The sequence below is a fragment of the Strongyloides ratti genome (assembly GCF_001040885.1).
Source record: "Strongyloides ratti genome assembly S_ratti_ED321, chromosome : 2".
Lineage (NCBI taxonomy): Eukaryota > Metazoa > Nematoda > Chromadorea > Rhabditida > Strongyloididae > Strongyloides > Strongyloides ratti.
The window spans coordinates 13129477-13154952 of NC_037308.1; the positions used below are offsets into that span (position 1 = coordinate 13129477).

At 23.0% G+C, this 25476-nt stretch overlaps 9 protein-coding genes across 9 annotated transcripts; 2 read left to right on the forward strand and 7 right to left on the reverse strand.

The window, feature by feature from the left end:
- Nucleotides 1-1736: 1736 nt before the first annotated feature.
- On the reverse strand, nt 1737-4024 carry SRAE_2000418300 (Glutamine-dependent NAD(+) synthetase; the record flags this gene model as incomplete). The annotated part of the gene is made up of 5 exons (XM_024643022.1): nt 1737-1867; nt 1915-2116; nt 2160-2229; nt 2282-3887; nt 3937-4024. 5 exons carry the CDS (start codon nt 4022-4024, stop codon nt 1737-1739), a joined length of 2097 nt encoding a protein of 698 aa, XP_024508735.1.
- Nucleotides 4025-4588: 564 nt separating this feature from the next.
- On the reverse strand, nt 4589-5379 carry SRAE_2000418400 (Hypothetical protein; the record flags this gene model as incomplete). The annotated part of the gene is made up of 2 exons (XM_024643023.1): nt 4589-5280; nt 5355-5379. The coding sequence occupies 2 exons, from the start codon at nt 5377-5379 to the stop codon at nt 4589-4591; spliced, it is 717 nt and encodes a 238-aa protein (XP_024508736.1).
- Nucleotides 5380-6217: 838 nt separating this feature from the next.
- On the reverse strand, nt 6218-8313 carry SRAE_2000418500 (DNA ligase 1; the record flags this gene model as incomplete). The annotated part of the gene is made up of 3 exons (XM_024643024.1): nt 6218-7400; nt 7461-7699; nt 7870-8313. The coding sequence occupies 3 exons, from the start codon at nt 8311-8313 to the stop codon at nt 6218-6220; spliced, it is 1866 nt and encodes a 621-aa protein (XP_024508737.1).
- A 1151-nt stretch (nt 8314-9464) lies between these two features.
- SRAE_2000418600 (Hypothetical protein) lies at nt 9465-9928 on the forward strand (the record flags this gene model as incomplete). The annotated part of the gene is made up of 2 exons (XM_024643025.1): nt 9465-9641; nt 9686-9928. The coding sequence occupies 2 exons, from the start codon at nt 9465-9467 to the stop codon at nt 9926-9928; spliced, it is 420 nt and encodes a 139-aa protein (XP_024508738.1).
- Nucleotides 9929-13396: 3468 nt separating this feature from the next.
- SRAE_2000418700 (Bestrophin/UPF0187 family-containing protein) lies at nt 13397-14673 on the reverse strand (the record flags this gene model as incomplete). The annotated part of the gene is made up of 2 exons (XM_024643026.1): nt 13397-14500; nt 14548-14673. The coding sequence occupies 2 exons, from the start codon at nt 14671-14673 to the stop codon at nt 13397-13399; spliced, it is 1230 nt and encodes a 409-aa protein (XP_024508739.1).
- Nucleotides 14674-17362: 2689 nt separating this feature from the next.
- Nucleotides 17363-18898, reverse strand: SRAE_2000418800 (Protein kinase domain and Serine/threonine-/dual specificity protein kinase, catalytic domain and Protein kinase-like domain-containing protein; the record flags this gene model as incomplete). The annotated part of the gene is made up of 1 exon (XM_024643027.1): nt 17363-18898. The coding sequence occupies one exon, from the start codon at nt 18896-18898 to the stop codon at nt 17363-17365; it is 1536 nt and encodes a 511-aa protein (XP_024508740.1).
- Nucleotides 18899-19791: 893 nt separating this feature from the next.
- Nucleotides 19792-20622, reverse strand: SRAE_2000418900 (Autophagy protein 5; the record flags this gene model as incomplete). Its single annotated transcript, XM_024643028.1, has 2 exons — nt 19792-20469; nt 20515-20622. The coding sequence occupies 2 exons, from the start codon at nt 20620-20622 to the stop codon at nt 19792-19794; spliced, it is 786 nt and encodes a 261-aa protein (XP_024508741.1).
- Nucleotides 20623-20853: 231 nt separating this feature from the next.
- Nucleotides 20854-21504, forward strand: SRAE_2000419000 (Mitochondrial import inner membrane translocase subunit Tim21; the record flags this gene model as incomplete). The annotated part of the gene is made up of 1 exon (XM_024643031.1): nt 20854-21504. The coding sequence occupies one exon, from the start codon at nt 20854-20856 to the stop codon at nt 21502-21504; it is 651 nt and encodes a 216-aa protein (XP_024508742.1).
- Nucleotides 21505-21739: 235 nt separating this feature from the next.
- Nucleotides 21740-23094, reverse strand: SRAE_2000419100 (Platelet-activating factor acetylhydrolase family-containing protein; the record flags this gene model as incomplete). Its single annotated transcript, XM_024643032.1, has 2 exons — nt 21740-22834; nt 22885-23094. The coding sequence occupies 2 exons, from the start codon at nt 23092-23094 to the stop codon at nt 21740-21742; spliced, it is 1305 nt and encodes a 434-aa protein (XP_024508743.1).
- Between the last annotated feature and the right edge of the window lie 2382 nt (nt 23095-25476).

Below are 25476 nucleotides of genomic sequence, written 5' to 3' on the forward strand. Positions count from 1 at the left end.
TAATATAGGCATTATTATCCTAATACCACATTGTATATATCATATTTATATTTACACACATAGAGAGGGTTAGAAAAATTAGAAGAACAGGAGCGAGATTGTTAAAAGAAAAGACAAACTGTTTTACTTTACTTCATTGTAATTTTTTTTTTCCTCTTTTTCATTATCTCATTTCAAAAATGAGATTTTCATCACATTTAAAAAATTAAGTTTGTTATCTTTTTTAAAAGAACAACTTTTCTTTACTACATTAATATAAATCTATTATATTATTTAAAATTTATGTTTTTTTTTTTTAAAATTTTAAAAACTACAAAATTATTATTTGTTACACTATTAAAAATTAATATATTTATCATTTTTTTTAATAATACTTTTTTTTTAAAAATCTAAAAACAACTATTGAGTATATCACAAAAAAAAAATTTTTTTTTTAACTTTTTTTAATTATATATCAAATATAAACATAGAAATTAATTTAATTTAGTTAACAAAATAAAATAAAAAATATTTATACTTTATTGTAATATAATAGGTATTAAATTAAATTATAAAAAAAAAGTCTAAATATTCATTTTAATATTAAGATTATTATTTTAAATAATAGTATTATGTTTTACATAAACACATTCACAGTAATGATGAATTTCAAAATAAGATATGATTTATATATTTATTACATTATTCATATAAATATAAATATAATTTGCCACAACACAGCAAAAATTTTTAAGTGACTAAGTGAGGGAAAATAAAGATAATAGAAAAGTTGTATATTTTTTTTTATTATTTTACTTACTAATGAAACACCCACTAATTTATTTTGATTTTTGATTACAACAAGATAAGCAACAAAAACATAAAATAATATTTCTTAACAACAAATAATTGATAATTGTATTTTTAAAATATCCAAAAAATAATAAATTAAATATATATATAAAAAAAATTAATAAATTATTCTTAGAAAAATCTATTCTATTATAATATATATATATATATTAAAGATTATAGAAATATGAGTTTATTTAAAATGAAAGACTATATATAGTGTTTTGAAAATCTTTCAGCTGATAAAAAAATAGATGTTATGAAAGAAGAAATATCTGGTATTAGTAGGAGGATCTCTTCAATCTTTAAATTATATTTGTTTTCTTACATGTGTTTATTTTTAATTAAAAAGATTTTTACATTATATTTATTGATAATTGATAGAAATGTTACTATTAATTATGTATGTTTAATATTTTGATGTAATTCAATAATTAGCTTTATTAATTTTTTTTTCTTAAGTGTAAATTTCATTTCTTATTTTAATATTCTTCTTTGTTTCTATCATTGCCATTTAATCTTTGGTATAAATTAAATATAAATAAAAGATTCTTTATTGACATATATTTGTCTTTTGTTTTTACACTAATATACTTTAGTTATGAAAATTTACTTTTTTTTTATAATGTAAAGTAAATTAAATTATATATATAAATTATTTTAAATGATTTAAATATAAGCAATAAAAATGCCATTGATACTACTATCAATATATAATTACTCTTTTCAACTTCATATTACAAAGTTTTTTTGTTAAAATTATAGTAAAAATAATATAAATACAATTTATTTTACAAATATAAAAAAATTGTTACTATAATTTTTAATAAAAAGATAATCTATCCTTTATTAATAATCAGCAATTTATATTAATTGTTAAAAATGTTAAGTAGCAAAAAAAAATTTTATACTTTTCCTTCAGTTTTCTCCTTCAAAATAGCATCGATTTTGTCAAATTGCACTTTAAAGTCTGGATAAAGGAATGGTCTATGATCATTTCTATGATCATCATTTGAGTATGTTGTAACATGATACGCTAAATAAAAATTATTTTAAAAAAAAACAAAATAAAGAAAAACATACATGGGGTAAGAACTGTGCTTTTATGTCTGTTAATAGCATATCTTCTATAAAATAACTTCACTTTATCCGCTACCTCTTCTTGTGTCATCTTGTTTCCCCAAAGTTGACTCAATTTTAAAAACATTGAGTATGGTCCCATATTTCGGGGTTGTCTGAGTTTTCCAATTGTTGATAATTCATCATAAGTTAATCCTATTTCTTCCTAGAAATAAAAATAAAAACAATTATTATTTATTAGAAATTACCTCATCAGTTTGGCAAATCTCTCCTTCAGACAGAGGTTTTAATTCAGCTGATGGTGGGGAATTAACGATTCTAAAATTAAGTATAATTACTATATAATAAAAATTAAAAAAAAAAAAGTTACTTTTGCAATGAATTAAAATGATATTTTGAAATTACAAAATTAAGTAATAAACGTAAATGACTTTTACATAAACTTCCAATAGGATTAAAATCAGCTGATGAACAGTCATACTTTGTCAAATATCCTATCAAACTTTCATCAACATTAGCAGAACCAAGAACTAATAAATTTCCAGGTCTTTTTTCTCCAACTAAAGATAATTGAGCAAATAGGTATGCTAAAACCATTCTAACACGTGCTTGAATATTTTGAAGTGCCATTGTTTCTCTATTATCACTATTTTTAAAAGAAGGTATAAAGTTATATACTGTATTAAATACATTAAGACAAGCACTGACAATTGTATCAATTAAAATACTGGAATGTTTTGATCCTAAATCTTTAGCTAATGATAGAGCACATTCTTTAGTAAAAGTAGAAGAATTTTCTGATCCCATATAACATGTAAATAAAATTTTTCCACAAAGTTCTCTTCCTGTACAATTAATAATTTCACCTAAATAAAAGTGTGCCGGATCAGATTTATTAGGTCCATATTTTTCTATATATTTTTTTCTACAATCAACAACATGTTCACACATTAATCTAACCATTGTAGCAACTGTAGCACTATCCATACCACCTGATAATGGTACAAAATACCCTGCTTGTTTACTTCTTCTTAAATAATGCCATAAATATGTTGGTGGACCAAAAGATAATTCTTCCATTTCACTTAAAATTTTAGGCTCTATTGGTTCACTTAATTCTTTTTCACTTCCATCTAATAATTTTACAGGTAAGTGAATGTATGAATTTTTTATGTGAAATGATGAATCATTTCTATTTGAAGAAATTCCTTGTCTATAATTTCTTGAATCCTCTAAATCAATAACAGCATCAGCAACCTCAACATCTTCTATTAAAAATTGATCAATTTGGCAAAAAAGTTTTCCATTTTGTGCTATACTAGACATTCCATCAAAAAATACTCTTTCTCCATCACAACCTCTGAAATTACTATATAAATATATTCCTCCAAGTTTTGATGTAGTTCCAAGTAAAAGTTGATTTAACCGATGTGATGACTTTGACAAAACATGATGAGATGCAGATGGATTACAAATTATATCAACGTTTTCCAAAGTCAATATTTTATGAGGTGATTGACAGGTCCATAACTCTTCACAAATTTCAAAACCAACAGTAACTCCATCTTCAGATTTTAAAATTCCATCTCCAAAAGGAACAGAAGTTTGAGTAAAGCAATATTCAGTAGGTATTTCAAATGTTATATATTCTCCTGGTTTTTTCCAACTATTAAAATATCTTCCCTCTCTATAAACTCCATCATCACACAAACTTTGTTTTGGTCTAATAAAAATAATCTTTCCATTATTAACAGCTATAGCACAATTATACAATGATAATTTATATCTTATTGGCATTGAAGTTATAATCAAAAGACTTCTCATATTAAATGAAGCTTCAACAATTCTTTTTAAACTGTCCCATGCAAAAGCTTCAGTGTCTGCTTCATTAAAGTGATCCAAACAACTATAACCTGTTATCTCAAGTTCAGGACCAACACGAATCTTTGCTCCTCTTTCATGAGCCTCTTTACAAGCTAAAAATTAAAAATAATATTGTTTATATTATTTAAAAAAAAATCTTACATTGGATGATTCTTTTAACATTACCATCAAAATCTAAAGCCCAATTATTTAATGTACACACAGAAACATGAATATGTTTAGTTAACATTTTAAAAATGAATTATATTTTTCGTTTTTAATAATATATTATAAAAGTTTCCAATATTTTTTACATGAACCACCCTTTTACGCCTAAATGATGTTGATGTGTGTTATAAAATATCACAATATTTAAAATTGATGTCTTAACCAGAATATTTTTTTAATAATGTTGTTTCTTAAGGTAAAATAAAATTTTTATTATTATAAAAATTTTTTACTACAATTATATTAGTAAACAAAAATAAAAAAAAAGTTTTATTGAAATGAACTAATTAAAACAAATAAAAACAATGGAAAATTATCTATCTCACATTATATATTCTAAAAATTTATTTTCCATAAGTTTGACTATTTCTATATATATAATTTTTTTTTGTTTAATTGTTAAAGTGATTATAATTCATCATTAAACTTTTTCTAATTAATGTCTAACACCTTCTAAAAAGAAAATATATAAATAAAGTTTAAAAATAATAATTTAAAAATTATATTATATTGATTAGATATAAAAAAACTTTTAAAAATGTCTTACTTTTTTTTTATAAATAAATCATATTGCATAAGTATAGTTTTAAATATTTGAACTGACTTTCATTGTGGAGTCAAATATAACTCCTTCATTTTGGAGAGCTGTACGAATTCTATCACCAAGAATATCCCAATAAAAATCATAATATAATGGAGTATTTGTTGTTTTAAAAGATAATAGTTGACTATATGGAACTAAACCTGTAGAAGAATCAAAAATATTTTCTGGATTTATAGTATCAAAATCTTTTATATAATATCTAACAGAGTTATTCTCCAAAACATAACATTCTTTACATGTAATTGATGATGTATTAGTTGGCACAGAAGTAGGTTGTGGTGATTTAGTTGTTCCAGAATCAATTGATTTTTCATTTTGAGTTTTTTTTGAAAGTTCATATATAACTTGATCAAAAGTTACTAACGACATTTTTGGAATTTCATTTACAGTAGTTGATAAAGTAAAATTAGCTCCAGCAAAGTTTAACCCCAAAGTTTTAATAACATCATTAACAATGTTTCGAACGTCTGTGTCAATAATTTTTAAAACAGCATCTGGAGATGTTTGTTGGTTTGTTGAACCAATAATTGAAGCAGAATTTCTTCTATATGCAATACTTGCAGAACTAGAATTTGAATCCCAAGTCCATGCTTTTGGTAAAAATACATATGCTTGATAATTTGGGTTTTGTACTAATTTTGATCCTGCTGGTATGGTACAAGCTTTAAGTAAAGCTAAATTTATCAACAAAAAAAAAGATGAATATTTAAATTTGAATATCATTGTATGAAAAAATGATAAAATTTACATTTAACATGATAACTTTTATACATTTACAACCACACCCGTTAAAGGAGTATTCAGAATTAAAAAAACTTTTCACAATTAGAATAATAAAGAAAATCACTATTTGTTACATTTAGAAACTAAATTTAATAAAAAATATAAACATATTAAATATTTTTCTTTTATAAGAAACAAATCATTAAAAATATTATTTAACAATAATATTAAATGTATCTTATTTTAATAAAAAGAACTAGAGAAAGTTTTTATTATTTGTTTGTTTAATTAATACATAAAATGTGGGAGTATTTTACAATACATTCTAATATGAATGAAGCATTATTTATGCAAGTATAATTAAAAAAAAGTAATCATTCATATTTAAAGAAAATACTTATAGGTAATATACAAATAAATATGCTATAAAAAAAATTTATATCAAAAGTATGTTGTTTACAAATTAACAAACAATCCCACATCTTTTTCATCATTTGAATGTGAGCTCCAAATTCAGGAAACATTATACTAATTACATTACTCGGAAGATAACGAAGAAATAAAATTTTATTGAAAAAGTTAATTTTAAAGTATATTTCTTAACTTTAAATTAAAAAATTTTTTCTAGCCTATATCTCAACAACAAAATGTTTATTTATAGCGACGCTTATTGCATTAGAGAAATTGCCAAAAAAAACATAAGTTATCTTCCAATTATTATAATTAAAAAATTTTTGTTTATTTAAAATATTTTAAGAACAAAAAATATATATAAATGATTTAATATTTAAAATACGGAGAAAAAAAATTGTTCCAACATGTTTTCTCAATTTCATTCACAAGTGTCTTTTTAAAAATTTATGTTGTCAATTTCATACATGTGTATTATTAAAGAAAATCATCTTCATCCATCATAGTATCTATCGTTGAATCACTATTTTTTACGTTCTCTTGTGCTTGATACATCTCAACAACTTGTTGTGAAGATGTTGCTTGATCACAAGTCTTATCATCTCGGTGACGTAGATATCTAGGAAATCTAAGAGAAATACCTTTATCAGGATCAATAAGTCCACGCCCAGCCTGATGAAGTGGCGATATACTAAGATCTGCACATTTTATTTCCCAAATAATTTCTGCATCAAACCAAACGTCAGGTTCTAGTGAAGAAACATATTTATAACTTCCACGAGGCTTCTCAATTATCAACTTATTAAGATGTTCATACTGAACCTTCAAATCTTCATCTTTAAGACCAGTTCCAAGTTTACAAATTGTCTGATATTCCTCCATGTCATAATCATAACAAGCTAGGAGATAACCTCCATATACACCAGTCCTTTTACCAGTACCATAATACCCACCTATAACAACAAGATCCAATGTATCACCAACACCATCAAGATAATCTTTCTTTAATTTTAACCAGTTGTGTGATCTTTTTGCTATTTCATATGTTGCATTCTCATCTAACGTCTTAATCATTAAACCTTCACACTTTCCTTTAACAGCTTCATCAAGAAAATTGTTAATTTCTTCTGTATCAGTTGTATCTAATGATGTGGCAAATGAAAAAACACCAGGAACTTCTTTGAAATTATCACGAAGTATTTGCCTCCTTTCTCGAAACGTCTTTTTTACTAAAGGTTCGCCATTAAAATACAGTAAATCAAAGAAAAATATACAAACAGTAACTTTAATTTCAGAATCACCAGCATTCTTTCTTTTTCTTGTACTCAAAGTTTGAAATGGGAGTATATTTTTAGTTGTCGGATCCCAAGCAACAACTTCTCCATCAGAAATAAAATCTACAACATTATCTGAAAAACATTGAGCTAGCGCTGCAATAACATCAGGATATTTTGAAGTATTATCCTCTTGATTTCTACTAAATATCTTAACTTCAGCTTTAGTTTTGTGAATTTGACACCTTTCTCCATCATATTTCCATTCGCAGGCAAATTCTGAATCACCAAATCTTTTCATAACCTCTTGAATTCCTTTTGTTGGATGAGCTAACATTGGCTTTATTGGTACTCCTACTGTAATCTTGCATTTTTCAGGTAAACAACTAATTCCTCCTTCAAGAGCATTTTTTATAATCATATCAAAATTAGGACACTCACAATACGCCGTCCTAAGTATAAGTGTGTCAGCCATCATAACTTCTTTCAACTTCTCATCGCTCATCTTTTTTTCTTCACACTTTAATCTATGTGATGTGAAAGCATTAGCAAGTGCTACTAATATTGATCCTTCTGCCAAGCCAATGCGTAATTTTCCACTTAGACAACGTACAAGATAACGTGCTTCAGATTCTCTACATGCCACAAGAAGTCCTTTGATCAAATCAGTTTTTTGTTTCATTGACTAAAATATAAAAATAATATTATAAAATTAAAGAAACAGTAAAAAGAAAGGTTCCACCGAGATTTGAACTCGGGTCGCAGGATTCAAAGTCCTGAGTGCTAACCGCTACACCATGGAACCGTTGGTCAAGGGAAAGGAACATAAAATTTCCAAAGTAATTATAAACATACAGATTGACCAGCAGAATTAGCAATCTTCTTAAGTTTTTCAAAGACAAAAGGAACAGTTAATGGTTTAGGTTTGAACAATACTTTTTGACTTGATCTGCTCTCCTGTGCAATAATACCAAGATCACCCTTAATCTGTAAATCAGCCTTAATTTGACCAACTGTTCTTCCTGTAGATTCGGCAACAGTCTTAATTAAAGTTCCTTCAGCTATGCCTAACTCTAGTCCTTCATATACAGGTCCCAATTGATTTGAACAGAGGTACACAGCTGCTGGTAAATCGTTTGGAGACAACTCAATAGCTGTTAAAAAAAACTTTGATAATTTTTTTATAATATCTAATCTTGAAGAAGTAGATTCAATGTCTTCTAATGTTTTAGCTAAAGCTAAATATGGAATAGATTTATTTTTTTCCCATCCTGTAACTTCAATTATTTGTTTTGACATTTTTAAATTGTTAGTAGTTATAAAATTTCTATTTGTTATAAAATATTTTATTGATGTCGAAATAAAACGACTTGGTATTGTAAGATACAGCGACAGAACGAAAAAATTATTCCTAAAAAATATAAATGTTTATTAATTAATAATAAATATAGATGGAAGAATAAAAAAATTAATTGCACTACTTAAATAAACTATTAAACAATTTAGAATTGAGATAAAAATGGCGGGGTAGTGGGTTACGAAATTGGTAAAGTGTCTTTTAAAGCATGTTTAAAAACTGTATGATTAATAACTTTCATATAATTAGTAAATAGGCACAGTTAATAATAGATTTTGTAAAAAAAGGTTACTTTTCAGTCTTCAATCTTTAAATCTAGTAGATAAATCAGTTGTCAGATCAAAGTTTTTACAGATCTTAAAACAATACTATGGCAAAAAAGATTTTTCAAAGAATGATTTAATATATTAAATACTATTTTGCCATTAGTTTAAATGTTTTACCAAATGCTACTTTTAATTTAAAAATAATACTTATCAATTTCAAAAAATGTGTAAAATATTTTTGTAAAAAAATTATGAATAAAGAATTAAAGTTTAGAACACCTTGATTATCTTTTTAATTTCAATTTTAAACGTATATTTTAATGTTTCAAACTACATTTGACCAATAGTTTACTATTTTAAAGTATCACAACTACTTTTAGATATTTTTATTTAAAAAATTTTTAAAGATCTCCAAATAAAACAAATTCAAATTTTAGCTCTCAAATATATTATGATAAGAAACAACCTGAATTATTGAAATAGATTTTTAAAAATGTATACAATCTTCAAATAATGAATAAAAAGTATATGATTTGGATTAAAGTGGTAATATATTCAACATAAAAAAATTAATTTTGAAAAATTAAAAATAAAAAATTCGATTTTTCTTATTAAATCCAGGATCTCAGAAACGATATTAGAAAATGTTTAAAAAGTAATTTCTAATATTTGCATATTTAATTATCCGTAAGAAGGATATTATATAGTTTTCTATAATATCTTTAACTTTTTGAATTTAAATTTGCATATAGTATTTATTATTAACAAATTAAAATTTTTTTTAGTTGAATAATATTTGGCTATAAGATAATTTTTTATATTTTCATATGGCAAATAATACAACAGATATAGCAAAAATAGAACCAAGAGTTAAGACAGAATCAATTTATTTACTTTTTGATTTAAAAACATGGAACAAAAAAGTAATTCAATTAAATATTATTTTCCTACTAAGTTTATTATTATATATTTTTTGTTTTTTTTATGTGATAATTGTTAAAAAGGTAAGTCATTAAATGTTGGAATATTTTAGTGAAAATATTTTTAGAGTAATGATTATATTTATGGATATAAACCTGAACTTGTTTATAAAATAAGGACTGAACCAACTGATGAAGATACATATAATTGTATCTTTTCACCTGAAAAACGTCTAGCTTATTACTGTAATGCAAATAAAAAGATAATTTCTCAATTAAAGCCTAATCTAAACAAAGAACAAGAAGTTGCAATAAAAATAAAATTTTTAAAAAAAGAAGATGAAAATTTGAAAACAGGAGTGGAATTTTGAACGTTAATTGTTAATTGAAATATACATATTATAAATATTTACATTCATGCATAGCTTTAATAAAAAAATAACATTTCTTGAGTTATAAAAAACAAATAAATAAAGAAAAATAGACAATTAAAAAAAATTTTTTTAATAAAAATAAAATAAAAAACTTTTTTTGGAATTTGAATATGCCACTTTATTCATTCGATAGCCCTTAAAACGGGATGAATTTTGAATATAATCAACAATATACTAAAATTGAAACTTCAGAAGTTATAAGGATTCAAAGATGAGAGGCGAAATTGTGGAATATTTTTTTGTAAATTTCGATTTCTATGATAATGTTGTAAATTTGAAAAATAAATACTTTTTTCTAGATCAATTTTTTACGAGAAATTCATTAAACATATTCTTATTTTTATAGGACTTATAAAAATGAAGTTATGATAAAAATTTTGTTTAAAAAAAAGTTTTGAGAATCTACCGATAACTCAAGTTTATGAAGTCACAGAACCATGAAACCAGATGCGCTGTGCTTCTTTCATAATTTAAGATATACCTTGCGTTAAAAAGATTTTTAAATTTTCAACCGTTCTTGAAATACTATGCTTGGTCTTTTTTCGCGCGTAATCCATTGTCACCATTTTTTTATATCTCGAAAGCGGTTACAAATATAAAAATATTTTGAAGGTAGACCCCATATGAAAACTCATTAGAAGACGATTGCAGAAATCTGATTGCATTTATCTTGATTTTGAAGCAAGATATGAACAAAGGCGGAAATTTTTCTAAAATATTCATTGTTCCCGACTTTTCAGTATCTCAGCAAATAATGACCCTATGAAGATGGGACTAGTTTCATTCGATTTCTTATCAAAAGTTATTCTAGAATATTTATTTTCATAGCTATAGCTTTATTATTTTCAGAGATTCAGAAATTGGCTGAAAATTTTCTAGATTTATAATTTTACCTTTAAAAATGTAAACAAAGAAAAGCAACTTTTTTTGGAAATTGAATATGTTACTATAGTCATTCGATAGCCCATGAAACGGGATGAATTTTGAATATAATCAACAATATTCAAAAATTGAAACTTCAGGAGTTATATGGATTTAAAGATGAAAGGCGAAATTGTGAAATATTTTTTTGTAAATCTCGATTTTATGATAATATTGTAAATTTTAAAAACAAATACTTTTTTCTAGATCAATTTTTTATGAGAAATTCATTAAGTCTATTCATATTTTCATAGGACTTTTAAAAATGAAGTTATGATAAGAAATATGATTAAAAAATTGTTTAAGAAACTAGCGATAACTCAGGTTAATGAAGTCACAGGTCCATGAAATTTGATGCGCTGGGCTTCTTTCATAATTTAAGACACACCCTACGTTGAAAATATTTTCAAATTTTCAACCGTTCTTGAAATACTATGCTTGGTACTTTTTCGCGCGTAATCCATTGTCACCATTTTTTTATATCTCAAAAGCGAATACAGATATAAAAATATTTTGAAGGTAGACTCCATATGAAAACTCATTAGAAGACGATTGTAGAAATCTGATTGCAATTATCTCTATTATAAAGCGAGATATGACCAAAGGCGGAAATTTTTCTAAAATATTCATTGTTTCCTACTTTTCAGTATCTCAAGAAATAATTACCCTAAGAAGATGAGACTAGTTTCATTCGATTTCTAATCAAAAGTTGATCTAGATGAATAATTTTCATAGCTATAGCATTATTATTTTCAGAGATTCAGAAATTTGCTGAAAATTTTCTAGATTTCCGATTTTACCTGTAAAAATGTGAACAAAGAAAAGCAACTTTTTTCAGAAATTGAATATATCACTATAGTCATTCGATAGCCCTTGAAACGGGATGAATTTTGAATATAATCAACAATATTCAAAAATTGAAACTTCAGGAGTTATAGGGATTCAAAGATGAGGGGCGAAATTGTGGAATATTTTTTTGTAAATATGGTTTCTATGATAATATTGGAAATGTTAAAAATAAACAGTTGATTCTAGACCAACTTTTGACGAGAAATCCATTAAGCCTATTCTTATCTTTATAGGACTTTTAAAAATGAAGTTATGATAAGAAATATGATTAAAAAATTGTTTTAAGAAACTAGCGATAACTCAAGTCAATGAAGCCACAGAAGCATGAAACCAGATGCGCTGTGCTTCTCTCATAATTTAAGACACACCCTACGTTGAAAAGATTTTCAAATTTTCAACCGTTCTTTAAATACTATACTTGGCACTTTTTCGCGCGTAATCCATTGTCACCATTTTTTTATATCTCAAAAGCGAGTACAGATATAAAAATATTTTGAAGGTAGACCCCATATGAAAACTCATTAGAAGACGATTGTAGAAATCTGATTGCAATTATCTCTATTATGAAGCGAGATATGACCAAAGGCGGAAATTTTTCTAAAATATTCATTGTTCCCGACTTTCCAGTATCTCAGCAAATACTTATCCTATTAAAGTGGGACTAGTTTCATTCGATTTCTATTTAAAAGTAGGTCTAGAATTTTAATTTTCATAGCTACAACATCATTTTTTCTGAGATTCAGAAATTGGTTAGAAATATTCTAGATTACCGATAATACCTTAAATATTGTGATAAAAAAACAACTTTATTTAGATTTTGAATATGCCACTTTATTTCATTCGATAGTCTTTGAAATGGAATGAATTTTATTTATAATTAATAATAGCTTAATTTTAGAGTTACTTATGTATTAAAAATATTTTTTTGAAAATTCGAATATTAAATATATGTATAATTTTTTTTTAAAATACAATAATAATTTTATATATATTTTAAACTAAGAAATTAAATAAATAAATTAAAAAAAGTAAATGATTTTAAAATTTTATTTTTATTTATGTAAATTTTTTTTAAAACTTTTTATCAACTATCAAATGCTCCATTAACTATATATTAAATTAAATGTTTTAAATACTTTATTTATTTTAAAATTTTTTAATTCAGTACTTCAGTGAATCTAAAAGAGATTCCATTTTTTAAGACGAAAAAGTATTTTTCTCTTCAAGTTATTATTAATAAAGACAATTTTGATTTTTTTTAATTTCAATTATTTTAAAATATTTTATAAAATTGAATCAATTATTGCAACTTTGATACTATTAAAAATCGTATTTACTGTAAATAGTAGTAATAAATATTTTTACCAAATTTTTATAGTGTAAATTAAATAAATTAAAAGTAGAAAATATTATTTGATAACAAATTTGATTATTTAAAAATAATAAAGTAGATTTACAAAGAAATAAATAATGTTAAATTTTAGTTTTATTTTATATGTAATCAATTAAGATTAGTGTAACTTTTTTATTATTATTTTATCAGGCAAAATATATTATCATTCATAAAATTTATAAAACAAATTTTTTATAGTGAAAATTCAATGAAAAAAATTGCAATTTTAAAATTAAAAATAATTATTTAGTTAATTCTTCAGTCTCAGAAACATTTCCTATATCAGGAACATCTCTATCATTTCTTTTTACTTTGTTAAAATTTTTTTTCCAAAAATTATTTGATTTTTCCTTTGTTCCTTGATTTGTTGTACCATCTAAATGTTTTGATGTAACCATTTCCATTTCTCTGTTACTTAATTGAAAACCAGTTAAATGATTTTTGGGTATTAGATCTTGAATTTTAAATGAAGCTCTAGTATGAGGAATAGTTGGATTCATTGCCTCTTCTGAAAGTGTAGGTAATTGATCAGCCAAATCTGTTGCCATTAAATGTGCAATAGCTGTATTTCTGTCGAGGATGTAATTTAATTCAAAATCATCATCATCTTCTCCAAATGGATTCATAAGATATTGTCCTACTTTAAGCCATCCAAGGTAAAACAACATTTGGAAAGTTGTAAAAATTGGAAACATAATTGTTACTTCATTTTTCATACCACTTTGATTAATTTTTGGTTGTCTACCTATAAGACAAATAAGAAAATATCCATATGTAGCAATAGCAACTACTTGAGTATAAACAAGAGGTATTTTTATCCAATCATAAACAAAAAGCATAGCAAATCCATCACGATAAGAATAAACATGTTTTAAAATCATATCAAATTGTATAGAATCAATTCTTCCTTGTTGATATGCTTTTTTAAGAATATTTACAATCCACACAATTGGTACAAACCATTTTCCATGTGGAGAATCAAGTGTAGTATACATTTTATGTTCTTCTTCTGTCATAAGACCACTATCAACTAAATGTCTTTCTGTTGGAAAACGTTTTAATGTTCTTACTGAAATTCCTGACCAAGCAATGGCAGCTTGAAGAGAGCTCCATCTTGCAATAGTTTGCCTAATAATAAGATTTTCAGGACCAGGTAAACAGGCAGAAACCATTATCATCATTTTATCTGGCCATGAAATCCAATTAAATTGTTCCCACCACCTTGCTACAATAACAGCAACGAAGAAACCTAATAAGAATGATAATGGTATATATTGAAGACCTATTTCACACCATTCTATCCATCCAGTAAAATATTCTTTACCTTCTTCATCAAGAAAATACCACTATTAATAATAATATATTAATTAATTGAAAAAAAAAGTTTATATACCTGTCCAAAAAGAATAATATAATATCCAACATAAAATGCCATCAGATCTTTAAGTACAGCTTTCCATAAAGATCCTCTCCATCTTAATAATAAACTGGAAAATTCTTCTTCATACCAAACAGTCATATTAATATATAAAACTAAAAAAAAAAATATGTTACTAATAATATATAATTAAATATCAATGAAAAAAATAATAAAAATATATAAAAAGAGAAAATAGAAACTATATATATAAAATTGTTGTTATAATTGTTAACCATAATAATTATTTAGAACTTTAAATATAAAAATTTTCTAAAAAGTCATCCTCTTAAAAGGTATGAAATAGAGAGAGAGAGAGAGAGTTGTTGCGCAAAAGTTTCAATTAAATTTACTAATTTATTTGTACATCAAAATAGATGAAGAACACATTGACAAAATTTTTACTAAAATCAACTTTATGTCTTAATTAAAACCTTTATTTAATGTTTGTTAAATGGTAAGAGATTTAAATAAATTTTAATGTCAAAATAATTTTAGGTACACCATAATAAGATGGTAAAATGTTATATATATATTTAAAATGGATGAAGAAATGATATAGAATTATGATAATAAAATTATTTTTCCAGTAAAAATAATTGTTTAACTACTTGAATTCATATTTCTCATCTATTCCTGATTTTTTTTTCTTTCAATCAAATTAAAAAGTATTTTTAATTTTTTTATTAAAAAAGTGTAAAAAAAAAACATAAAGATACATTATAAATAAATTTTCACATTTTATTTATTAATGAAAAGTATGGTTTAATTTTTCAAGTATCATTAACAAATTACCGTTTATTATATCATAACAAGCAAGTTTTTTTCATTGTTTATTGTCACAAAAAAAAACAAGACAAAAATTTAAAAACTACTTTAAGTTTAGTATTAATTACAAAAATATATTTTATGATGTATTGTTTGTTTGAAAATAGAAATAATATTAAATATAGGTTGAAAATCATGAAATAAAATTTAAATGTAATTTTAAATAAAAATTATTAGATAAGTGATTATATTTTATAATATGTCTATAGAATAAATTAAACTTTATAACATGGTTGAAAGAATTATTTTCTAACAAAACTAAACTATTGAAAATGAAAGAATAAATTTTAAACATAATTAAATCTTTATATCATTCGCCAAATAATTAAGCATCTTACAAAACTTTTATTTTATACATGACTACTAGAGCAAAAAAAAAAATTTTTTTTTTGATAATAAACTATTTAGTATAGTATTGTACAATTTAAAAAAAAATAAAAAAAAAACATTTATTTTGGAAATATTTTCAACACTAAAATATTTAAAATAAAAAATATATATTATAAAAAAAATTGAAAGTAAACAATTAAATAATGTAAAAATCAAATAAAATAAATTGAATTTAACAAAAATATTTTTTCACTTATTTTAAGGTTATAAGTTTTATAAACAAGCCAATTAATAAGTACTTCAAAAAATTATGACTTTTAAAGTAAAACAGATGAAAATAATTTTTAAAAAGTACAAATATATTTACAGTCTTATGTAAATTGAATCTTCATAATATTTTTTTTAGATGCATTAAAGTAGTTGTAAAATAATTTTTATAATAAGTAATTTGTGATAATATAATAGAATATTATTTTTCAAGAAAAATACCACATTATTTTATAATTATAAATTAAATATATTTTAAACTATTAGAAATATACAAGATATTTTCACGTATATTTACTTAAAATATGATTAAAGTAAACTAATTAAAGAATGAATTTTAAAAGAAATATATATTAAGAATAAAAAAAAACTAAACATCCTTTTTGAGATAAGAACAAAATTATATCAATTTATTATTGTTAATTATTTAAGTGTAAATAATGTACGTTGTCTGTATAATAAATTTATAGAAATAAATAAAAATAACAAGAAAAATTTTTTTTAATATAAATGTTTTTTAAATATTTAGACGACTACGTTTTTATTTATTAAAGTATAATTATTAGTTAATTAAATTAGTACTTTGATTAGTTATAATTTATTTGCATTATAATTATCTTTTTATAAAAATATTCAACAAAAATTTATTTCTAATTATACTAGATAAACTTTGAAAGTTTATAGTCTAAATTTATTAATTTTATATTATTATAAAAACTTTTTTTATTTTTAAATCTTCATATTTATTCTAAAATTTAGATTCATATCTCAATCTTAAATAACATGTGCTTTAAAACTTTCCTTATTTTTCTTTGAAATAATAACGTTAACATTTTTATTTTTAAAGAGGTTATACTAACTTGTTTCCCTTATTATTTATTTTCTTAAAATTTCATGTCAGGTGAAAAAATATCAAAATTCAAATTTTTTTTTATTTTGTTAACATTAAAAAAATTTCCAAAGTTTTTATCAATTTAATTATAATTCTTGTTATTATTAATATATGTAGATGGTAAAGATAAAAACAATAGTTTAAACTTTATTTCATTAAACTAATAAACATAATTTAACTACATTGTTATTATTTTCTAAGTGATAGTAATCTCTAAAAGTGTCTTTCCGAATTGTAGCTAGATATGTTTCATAAACAAGATTAATTTAAAAAATTTTTACATATGTAAAAGTTTCACAAAAATATCACTTTTAGTAATCGACACAATTTTTCTATTCACAAAAGTTTTTTTTAAATGTTTGAAAATTGAAAAAAAAAAATTTTATTAGTTCAAATTTTGTCTATACAATATAATGATATTTTATTCTACAATTTGATTATTTACCGGAGATCCAAAACTTACATTAGCCTTTTCTATGGCATATTTCTTTTTGACTCAACAGTTTTAATTTTCTTCTCAATTTTTTCTTCAATATTTTGATTTCCAACACGATAAAATTCTTCAGTTAAAGCTTTTTCTTGTGCATTATCAATCGTTGCATGTGTCTTTGCCTTTTTGTTACCTTTATAGCCCATTAAACATGAAAAATTATTAACAACATTATTAACTACTGTATTTATAGGATTATGTTTAGAAAATTGTGTTGCATCACCTCTTTGTGAGAAATTTGTAGCTTCAACTTCAATTAAACCTTTATCACAAACACCAGGTGGAAGTTTTTTTGAAGGAATATTTTTATCAGATTTATTATTTTGATTATTTCCCGAACAAATTTTAATATCTTTCCTTTTAGAATGTGACTTACGAGTAGAATTTTTATCATTTCTTCCTCTTTTGGATGAATTTCTACCAGATAATTTAGTCACTTTTTCCTTTTCTTTACATTTTTTAATTTTTCGTAAATCAATTTTTAAATTTAAAATTTTTTTTGCTTCAGCTGGTAAAAGTTCCCACTGGTAATAGTCATCCATTTTAATTTTATTTTCTTTCATTATTTTTTTGAGCTTATCAAACAACTGATCATATTTAGGTTCTTCGTATGTTGTAAGATTTATAATATGCTTTATTATTGGAGCACATGATTTTGGTAAATATTTAGAATATGTGTCGTAGTTACAATTCATTTTACATTCTTCAATTTGTTCATCAGTCTCACAACGTCTCCATGGTAATTCATTATAAAAATCCATCATAAGAAACATCCAACTAAACATGTCATCACGACGGCCAAGTTCAGTTCTTTTATGAGCATTAGGACTACAATGAGTAATAGTTCCAATATATTCTAATGCTTTTTTTTCACCGTTAAAAACAGGTGGTTTAGGAAAATCTTTGGTTCCATATAATCTTGATAAACCAAAATCGATAAGATAAATAATAACAGAACCATTTTCAATATCTTTATCACCAATAGTAAAATTCGAAGGTTTAAGATCATTGTGAATATAACCAATACTATGAAGGGATTTTATAGATTGGAGCATTTGATATACTACCCGTATCCAGGTTGAGAATTCAAATTTTTCTCCGGGTAAATAACAACAAATATCATATAAATTAGGACCAAGTAATGACATTATCATAAAAGTAAAATTTTTTCTTGATCCACATCCATACAAAGATACGAAATTTACATTATTTTCTGCTTCTTCAAGTTTTTGTAAAATTTTACATTCAAAAAGTAAACCTACAGATGGTGCATTATGATTTAAATTCATCTCTGATTTAAATGCACCACTTACAATATTCCCTTTTTTTGTAGTAGCATGACATTTATATACAATACCAAATCCACCTTCACCTAATACTTTTTCTATATAAAAACCGTGAATTTTTTTCCCTGACAACTGATTATATTTTAAATCATTTGAACATTCCTTAACAATAGATTTATCTGTTGGTACTGGAAATATTGGAGACAAAATTGTTTCAGGGGGTACAACATCCATTTTTAAAAAATTATAAGCAAAAATACTAATAATTTAAATCTACAAATTTTTAATACTATAATTTTTAATTGAAATTTAAATATGGTATTATTTTTACATATATTTAAATATTTCAAATATTTTTGGGATTTGATAAATCTGCCTTCTTATTAGTTCGAGCTTTTTTTAATATGGATTTTAAGAAACTACTAAAAAGCTACATCTGGTAAGATTTGTAAAAATAAATCCCCATTTTTACTTTTTCTTTCTTTTGTATTCTACGAAGTTGCCGTGAAAAATTTTTTTATATGTATTTTGTTGTTTCTTGTTTCTTCATCAGTAGTTATTTATATAAAATGTAATTTTTGATTATTGAAATATGAAACATTTATTAATTTGTTACATTTGTGTAACTATTTTTCAAATTTGAATCTTTATTACAATGTACTCAAATTATTATATATCTTTCTATAAGATAAGATTATAAATATCTTTGTTGTAAAGAAAGTCATTAATTTTTTTTTGAAATTCTTTTTCAAAAGAATTATATTTAGCATTAATCTAATTGTTATGTTTATTATTATTTAAGACTTTTATAACAATCATTCTAAAATTAGTATTATAAAGTTTTTAAAATTCTAGCTACAAATAGATTCTTATTTTATGATATAAAAAGTTTTAAATTTAACTTTTTTTGTTTTCTAAATAAGTTATTTATATGATTCTACATGTTATACCACTTTAATCATTGTACTAAATATGTTGACATTTTAAAAGTATTATTAAAAATTATTCTTTGTTTAAAAAATATTATAATTTAAATTTAATACATTAAAAATAAACAAAAATATATTTACTTATTTTTTCTTCCCAAATGAAATAGCCCCAAAAAAAAAACTGAATAATATTATACTTCATTTTTCATTATTAGTATGAATGACCACATGGACAAAAGAATCTGGATATGTTAAGTTATTAACTAAATATTTTGTTATTGTTTCAGATGGAATCATAATTCCATGACAATAAAATTCTATATTTAAAGGTTTTTCTTCATCTTTATATATCATATCAATAAGATCACATAACTTTTCTTCTGGTTTTATAAGAAATTGTAAAAATCGGCAACCAGTTTTGTAGAAACGAATTGGCATATATGATATTGGCATATTATTAGAATCAACAAGTAATTTTGAATTAACTTCCCAAAATTGATCAAATTTATGTTCTGAAAGACCGAGTACCAATTTTCTACTTTCATCTCTTGTAAGACGTGAAGAAACTTTTCCTTTATGTTTTAAATGATCAGCTTCCTTAATTGATTGCATAAAAATTGCTTCAAGTTCCAAAGGACTATATCGTATAACATCTTCTGGAGATATGCCTTTTCTAACAACAATCTGTAGTGGTTCAATTGATTCTCTGTCTGACAATATATCATGAATAACACCAATTGGATAGTACCAACGTAATGGTTCAGATTGATATTCAAGGTATATAGAAAGTTCACTTATTTGTTCACCAAAATTTGAAAAAAAACTGCAAATATTTTTGTAGAAAAAGGGAAAATATGATACTCGTGGTAATGATATCTATATATTTTTTTTTAATTATTAATATATAGAAATTAAACTAACCAAATAGGTATCATTAGACGTTGAAGGAAAATCCCCTTTATCCAAAATAAACATAATTGGTACTTCAGCATCCCATACTAATCGACGAACCTGATAGTCATTATCCATTTTATAATTTATTAAATAAAAAAAAAATAATAAATTCAAGTAAATATTTTATGAAAAATATATTAAACTCATTTGTTTTTCAGAAGGCAATACTTTTTAAATATATTAAGTGACTTTTCACCAATTTTTGTTTACTTTATGAACGTTATAAGAATATTATTTTAGGTTATTTTTTTTTTAATATTGTTTATTTATTATTATCTATCAAAATCAAGTAAATAATAGTCAGAAATGTTACGTATTATATCTGCTAGATGTTCAAATTCTTTTGTAAATCACTACTTAAAATCATCTATAAGAAGTATTTCTACAACAAAATGTTTTTTGAAAGAAGAAACAAAAGATAAAATTTCATCTTATTCAAAAGAAAATGAAAGAGCTATATCAAAATCTATTTTAGAAGATATATATACATATCCTGCAGAAGAGAAACCAAAGACTTTTGCTGGAAAAGCAAAACAAGCAACAGTTAATACATTTTGGTATGCTTGTCTAGGTGCTGCTGTAGTAGCACTAGGAGGATTAGCATATGCAGTTCTATCTGAATTTTTTTCTCCATCCAGTCCTAGTGTTATATTTTCAAAATCTTTAGATATTGTTCGTGATGATCCTAGTATACAAGCAGTTTTTGGAAATTCTATAGCTGGTTATGGAGAAGAAAACAGAAGAGGAAGAAGAAAGGATTATCTTCATTATAAATATGAAAAAGATGGAGAACAAAGAATAGGGGTTCATTATAATATTAAAGGAAATGATATTAAAGGAAGAGTTACTGTTGTTATGGCAAATAAAGATGGATCCTGGGATTATAGACTTATTTGCGTTGAAACTGTCACAAGACCTTATCAAAAGTTTATTGTTATTGATAATAGAAATAAGTAAAATAAATATTTTTGTTAATATAATCATTTATTAGGTTTAAATAACATTTAAAATTATTTATTAATTTGATTATATTTATAAAAATTTCATTATGTTAAATCTAACGATCAAATATTTTTCTCAATTATAAGTTCAAAAATTTAAGTGAGTTTTAGCTATTATTTATATATCTATACATTATTTTCAATTATATTTACCAGTTAATTATTTGTAAAGATAAAGAAAATTTTTTTTTTTACAATTTTTCTACAAGCTCACAATTGTCAAGTACTAAAGTTGTTCCTTTAATAATAAAATCGTGTTTTTTACGTATATCTTCTAAAATATCATGAGCATCTTCCTTTTTAATTAATTTTTGGAAATAATTATGAATCATTTCCGTTGCTACTTCTCCAATAAGTAATGGATCATTTGAACCCTGTAATCCGGCAGCTTTACCAATAAATCCTGGATGAAGAAAACTAAAATCACTAAATGATTGATGAACAGCACCTTTCAATGTATACATAAAACTATTTTCTTTATTTCCATTTTTATTTACAAGTAATATTCTTTTTACATTTTCTGGAAATTGAAAACCTTCAATATTAAAAAATAAGCAAGGTTTTTCTATATTATGTAATAAATCAATTTTAACTGGATCCATCCATGCATCTAAACAAACGGCTGCTTTAAAGTCATTTGAATTAGCTAATGCTGCAACAGCTGATGTTGCACCAAATGAATGACCAACAAGAAATGTTTGATCAAGATCAAGTTTATTAGTAAATTGACCCCAATCAAATTCATCACCTAACAATATCTTAGATTGTGATGTACCAAGTGCTCCAGCATTTAATTGATGAAGTAATTTATATAAAGTTTTATACTCTTTAATACGTGTACAAACTTGTTTTCCTCTTAATTTTATATCTTTATGTTCTGAAACAACCATTCTCATTGGTATGGATGTTTCAATTTTATGTTTAAAATCATTATCATATGATAAAGTATATGTCCAACAAGATGTTAAATCTCTATGTTCTAATGCAGCAACAATATAACCGTATGAAGCTAAAGCTGTTGATATTACTGTATAAAAATGTCTACAACCTGAGAGACCATGTGAAAAAATAATAACAGGAAATTTTGATGGTATATCTTTTGTATCATCATTTTCTATAAGTTTTTCTTGCCATGTTGCTGGTATTCTTCTTTGACCAACAACAGTATTCATCATGGCTCTTAACTTAAATCTAGACATTTCTTGATAATCAGCCAAACCTGTAAAATATTCTGTTCGTGGTACCCATAATGGGTGAATTTTATTGTTATTATTATCTTTTGAATCCTTTAAAAAAAAATAAAAAATAAATATCTAAATTCTAAATAAAAACACACCAAATTTTTAATTTCAGTAGGATAATATAATCTAAAAAAAGTTCCTAAATTTTTACAAACTTCTTTTATCCCTTTATCATTGACTTGTATTATATCACCACCGGTATCAATCATAAGATCAGCACATGATACTTTATATTTTCCTGTTCCAATTAATGGTAACATTGGGGAGTATTCTCCAGTATATGGTAAAGAATATATGATACCCATTTGTGTTTTTTTTGTTGTTGTAAATATTTATGTACTTTTTTTTTTTAATGTTTATGATAATAGATAAGTATTTTTTTATATTAAGTTTAAATAAAAAAAAAGACTATATATAAATTTGTTTGATTCTGTAAAAAAAATTTATAAACTTTATCAGTATTATAATAATATTAGTAAATTATAAAATAAAATTTAATGATCAAGGACAATTTAATAAGTAAATATAAAAAAAAAGAATCAAAAATTAAGTATTAAAAATAGATAAATAAAAAAATATATATATATGAAATGCCAATAATGTTTGCTTAAATTTTAAAAAAATAAAATATAATTTAACAGAAAAATAGTATATTATATATAATAAAGAAACATTATTATGTCAACAATATAGTATAATATCTTATCAAAATATGATTTTTTTTTTTCACCAAATTAATTATTTTAAAAAAAATTTTTATAAAATGATAAAAATTAAATAAAAATATGGAAACGAAATAATTAAATTAATGATCAAAATATGATTTATCTTAAAAAATCATGTCAAACATAGAAAGTTGACAAAAAATATTAAAATTGTAATGATGATGGATGGCGTGTATTATACGATAGTTGTGTGTATATGTATATGAAGATGGCGTGATAGGAGATGATATAGTACTGAAAATAGAGGAAAGACAAAAGTTAAATTGTTAAAGGTATAGTTTAAGTTTATCATAAAATACATATATATGATTAATAGATATTGTTAATAATTTTTTTCTTAATATATTATAAAATTGATTTTTTTTTAACAGTATACTGAAATAATTGAAAGATGTTTAATGTATTACTAAAATGGACTTTGTACTTTATGTTCCAATAGTATATATTCTTAACTTATTGAATTTTTAAAAACTACAATACTTTGAAAACTAAATTAGTTATATATTATAAAATATTATAGTAATATTTTGCTTAATCAAGATAATTCAAATGTTAAGAATTTTAAATTAATTACTTTTGCATTTGTCTAAGTAGAGTAAAAACTAGTTTAATATATTAGAATATTTTTAAACATGTGTAATTGATCATCTTCTAAATTATAAATTTTCTTGTTCTTTATTTCAAATTTAATTCATTTATTCATCTTTTTTTTTTGTTGTTGCTATAAATAAGAAAAATAAAGAATTTTAATTGTATTGAAAAAAAAATTGAAATTTAGAAGTTTACATTTTTAATGATATTATTGACATTAAAGTAAAAAAATGTTTACACAATGAGTAATATTATAGAAGTATATATTATGAAATATTATAACAGATAAAAATAACAAAAAGTACATTAAAAACACCTATATATTTTATAGTATTGTAAGCAGAAAGTTTTTAAGAAAAGGTGATACAAAACTAGATGTACAAATTTCCAATAATTTAAAATAAAATTTTTTTTTTTTAATATATGTATGCATTGTTAAGTCAAATTTGACAATTAAAAAAAAAATAGATAAATATATAGTTCTAAATAATTTTTTTTTAAATAACAATAAATTAAATTAATTGAATGTTTTTTAATTATATTTGTTTTGTATTTAAGTTAATAGTAAATTATAATAGGTTTATAAATGTGTAGAAATGGTATCAATTTAAGTTGACAAAACCTTGATATAATACCATAAATACAAACTGAAATGTATTGATTGTTATTATAAAGAAATAGGAGCACAATTTCATGTGGTAGAATGATATTAATGTCTTTTTTTGAATACATTATATATGTTTTAAAAGTAAAAATTAAAATTGTTTCTTACTCTAAAATTAATTCACCAAGAAAATTTTTAATAAAATTATATTTTATGAAAAAAAAATAAAACTTTATTTTATTGAAAGTACTTAAATATAAATAAATCTTTTGTGTACTAATAAAAATTTTTTATTTGATATACAAATACAATATGTATCTAGAAATAAAATTTCAATCATCATTATAATTTTTTTCTATATATTTTGTACAAAAAAAATTTTTACAATTGATAAATAAATTATTAATAAAAGTACATTTGTTTAATAAATTTTTTGTATAGAAATAAAGATAAAAAGGTTAGATGTCATTTTTTTTTCTAAATTATTTTATAAAAAACTTATTTACAAAATAAATATTATTTTTTAAAAAAAAATCATGCATAAACATTTTAATTATTATTTAAAATATATTAAATAATTTAATTTATATGTATATATCATTATATTAATATTTTATTACTTAAAAAAAATCAATTTTTATGGTGACATATTAAAAAATCATTAAACTTAATAATTTTTATTGAATAATATATAAAATTTTTTAAATATATGTACTTTTTTAAAATTTTAATAAAAATTATATTTTTAATGATTGAATTTATTATTT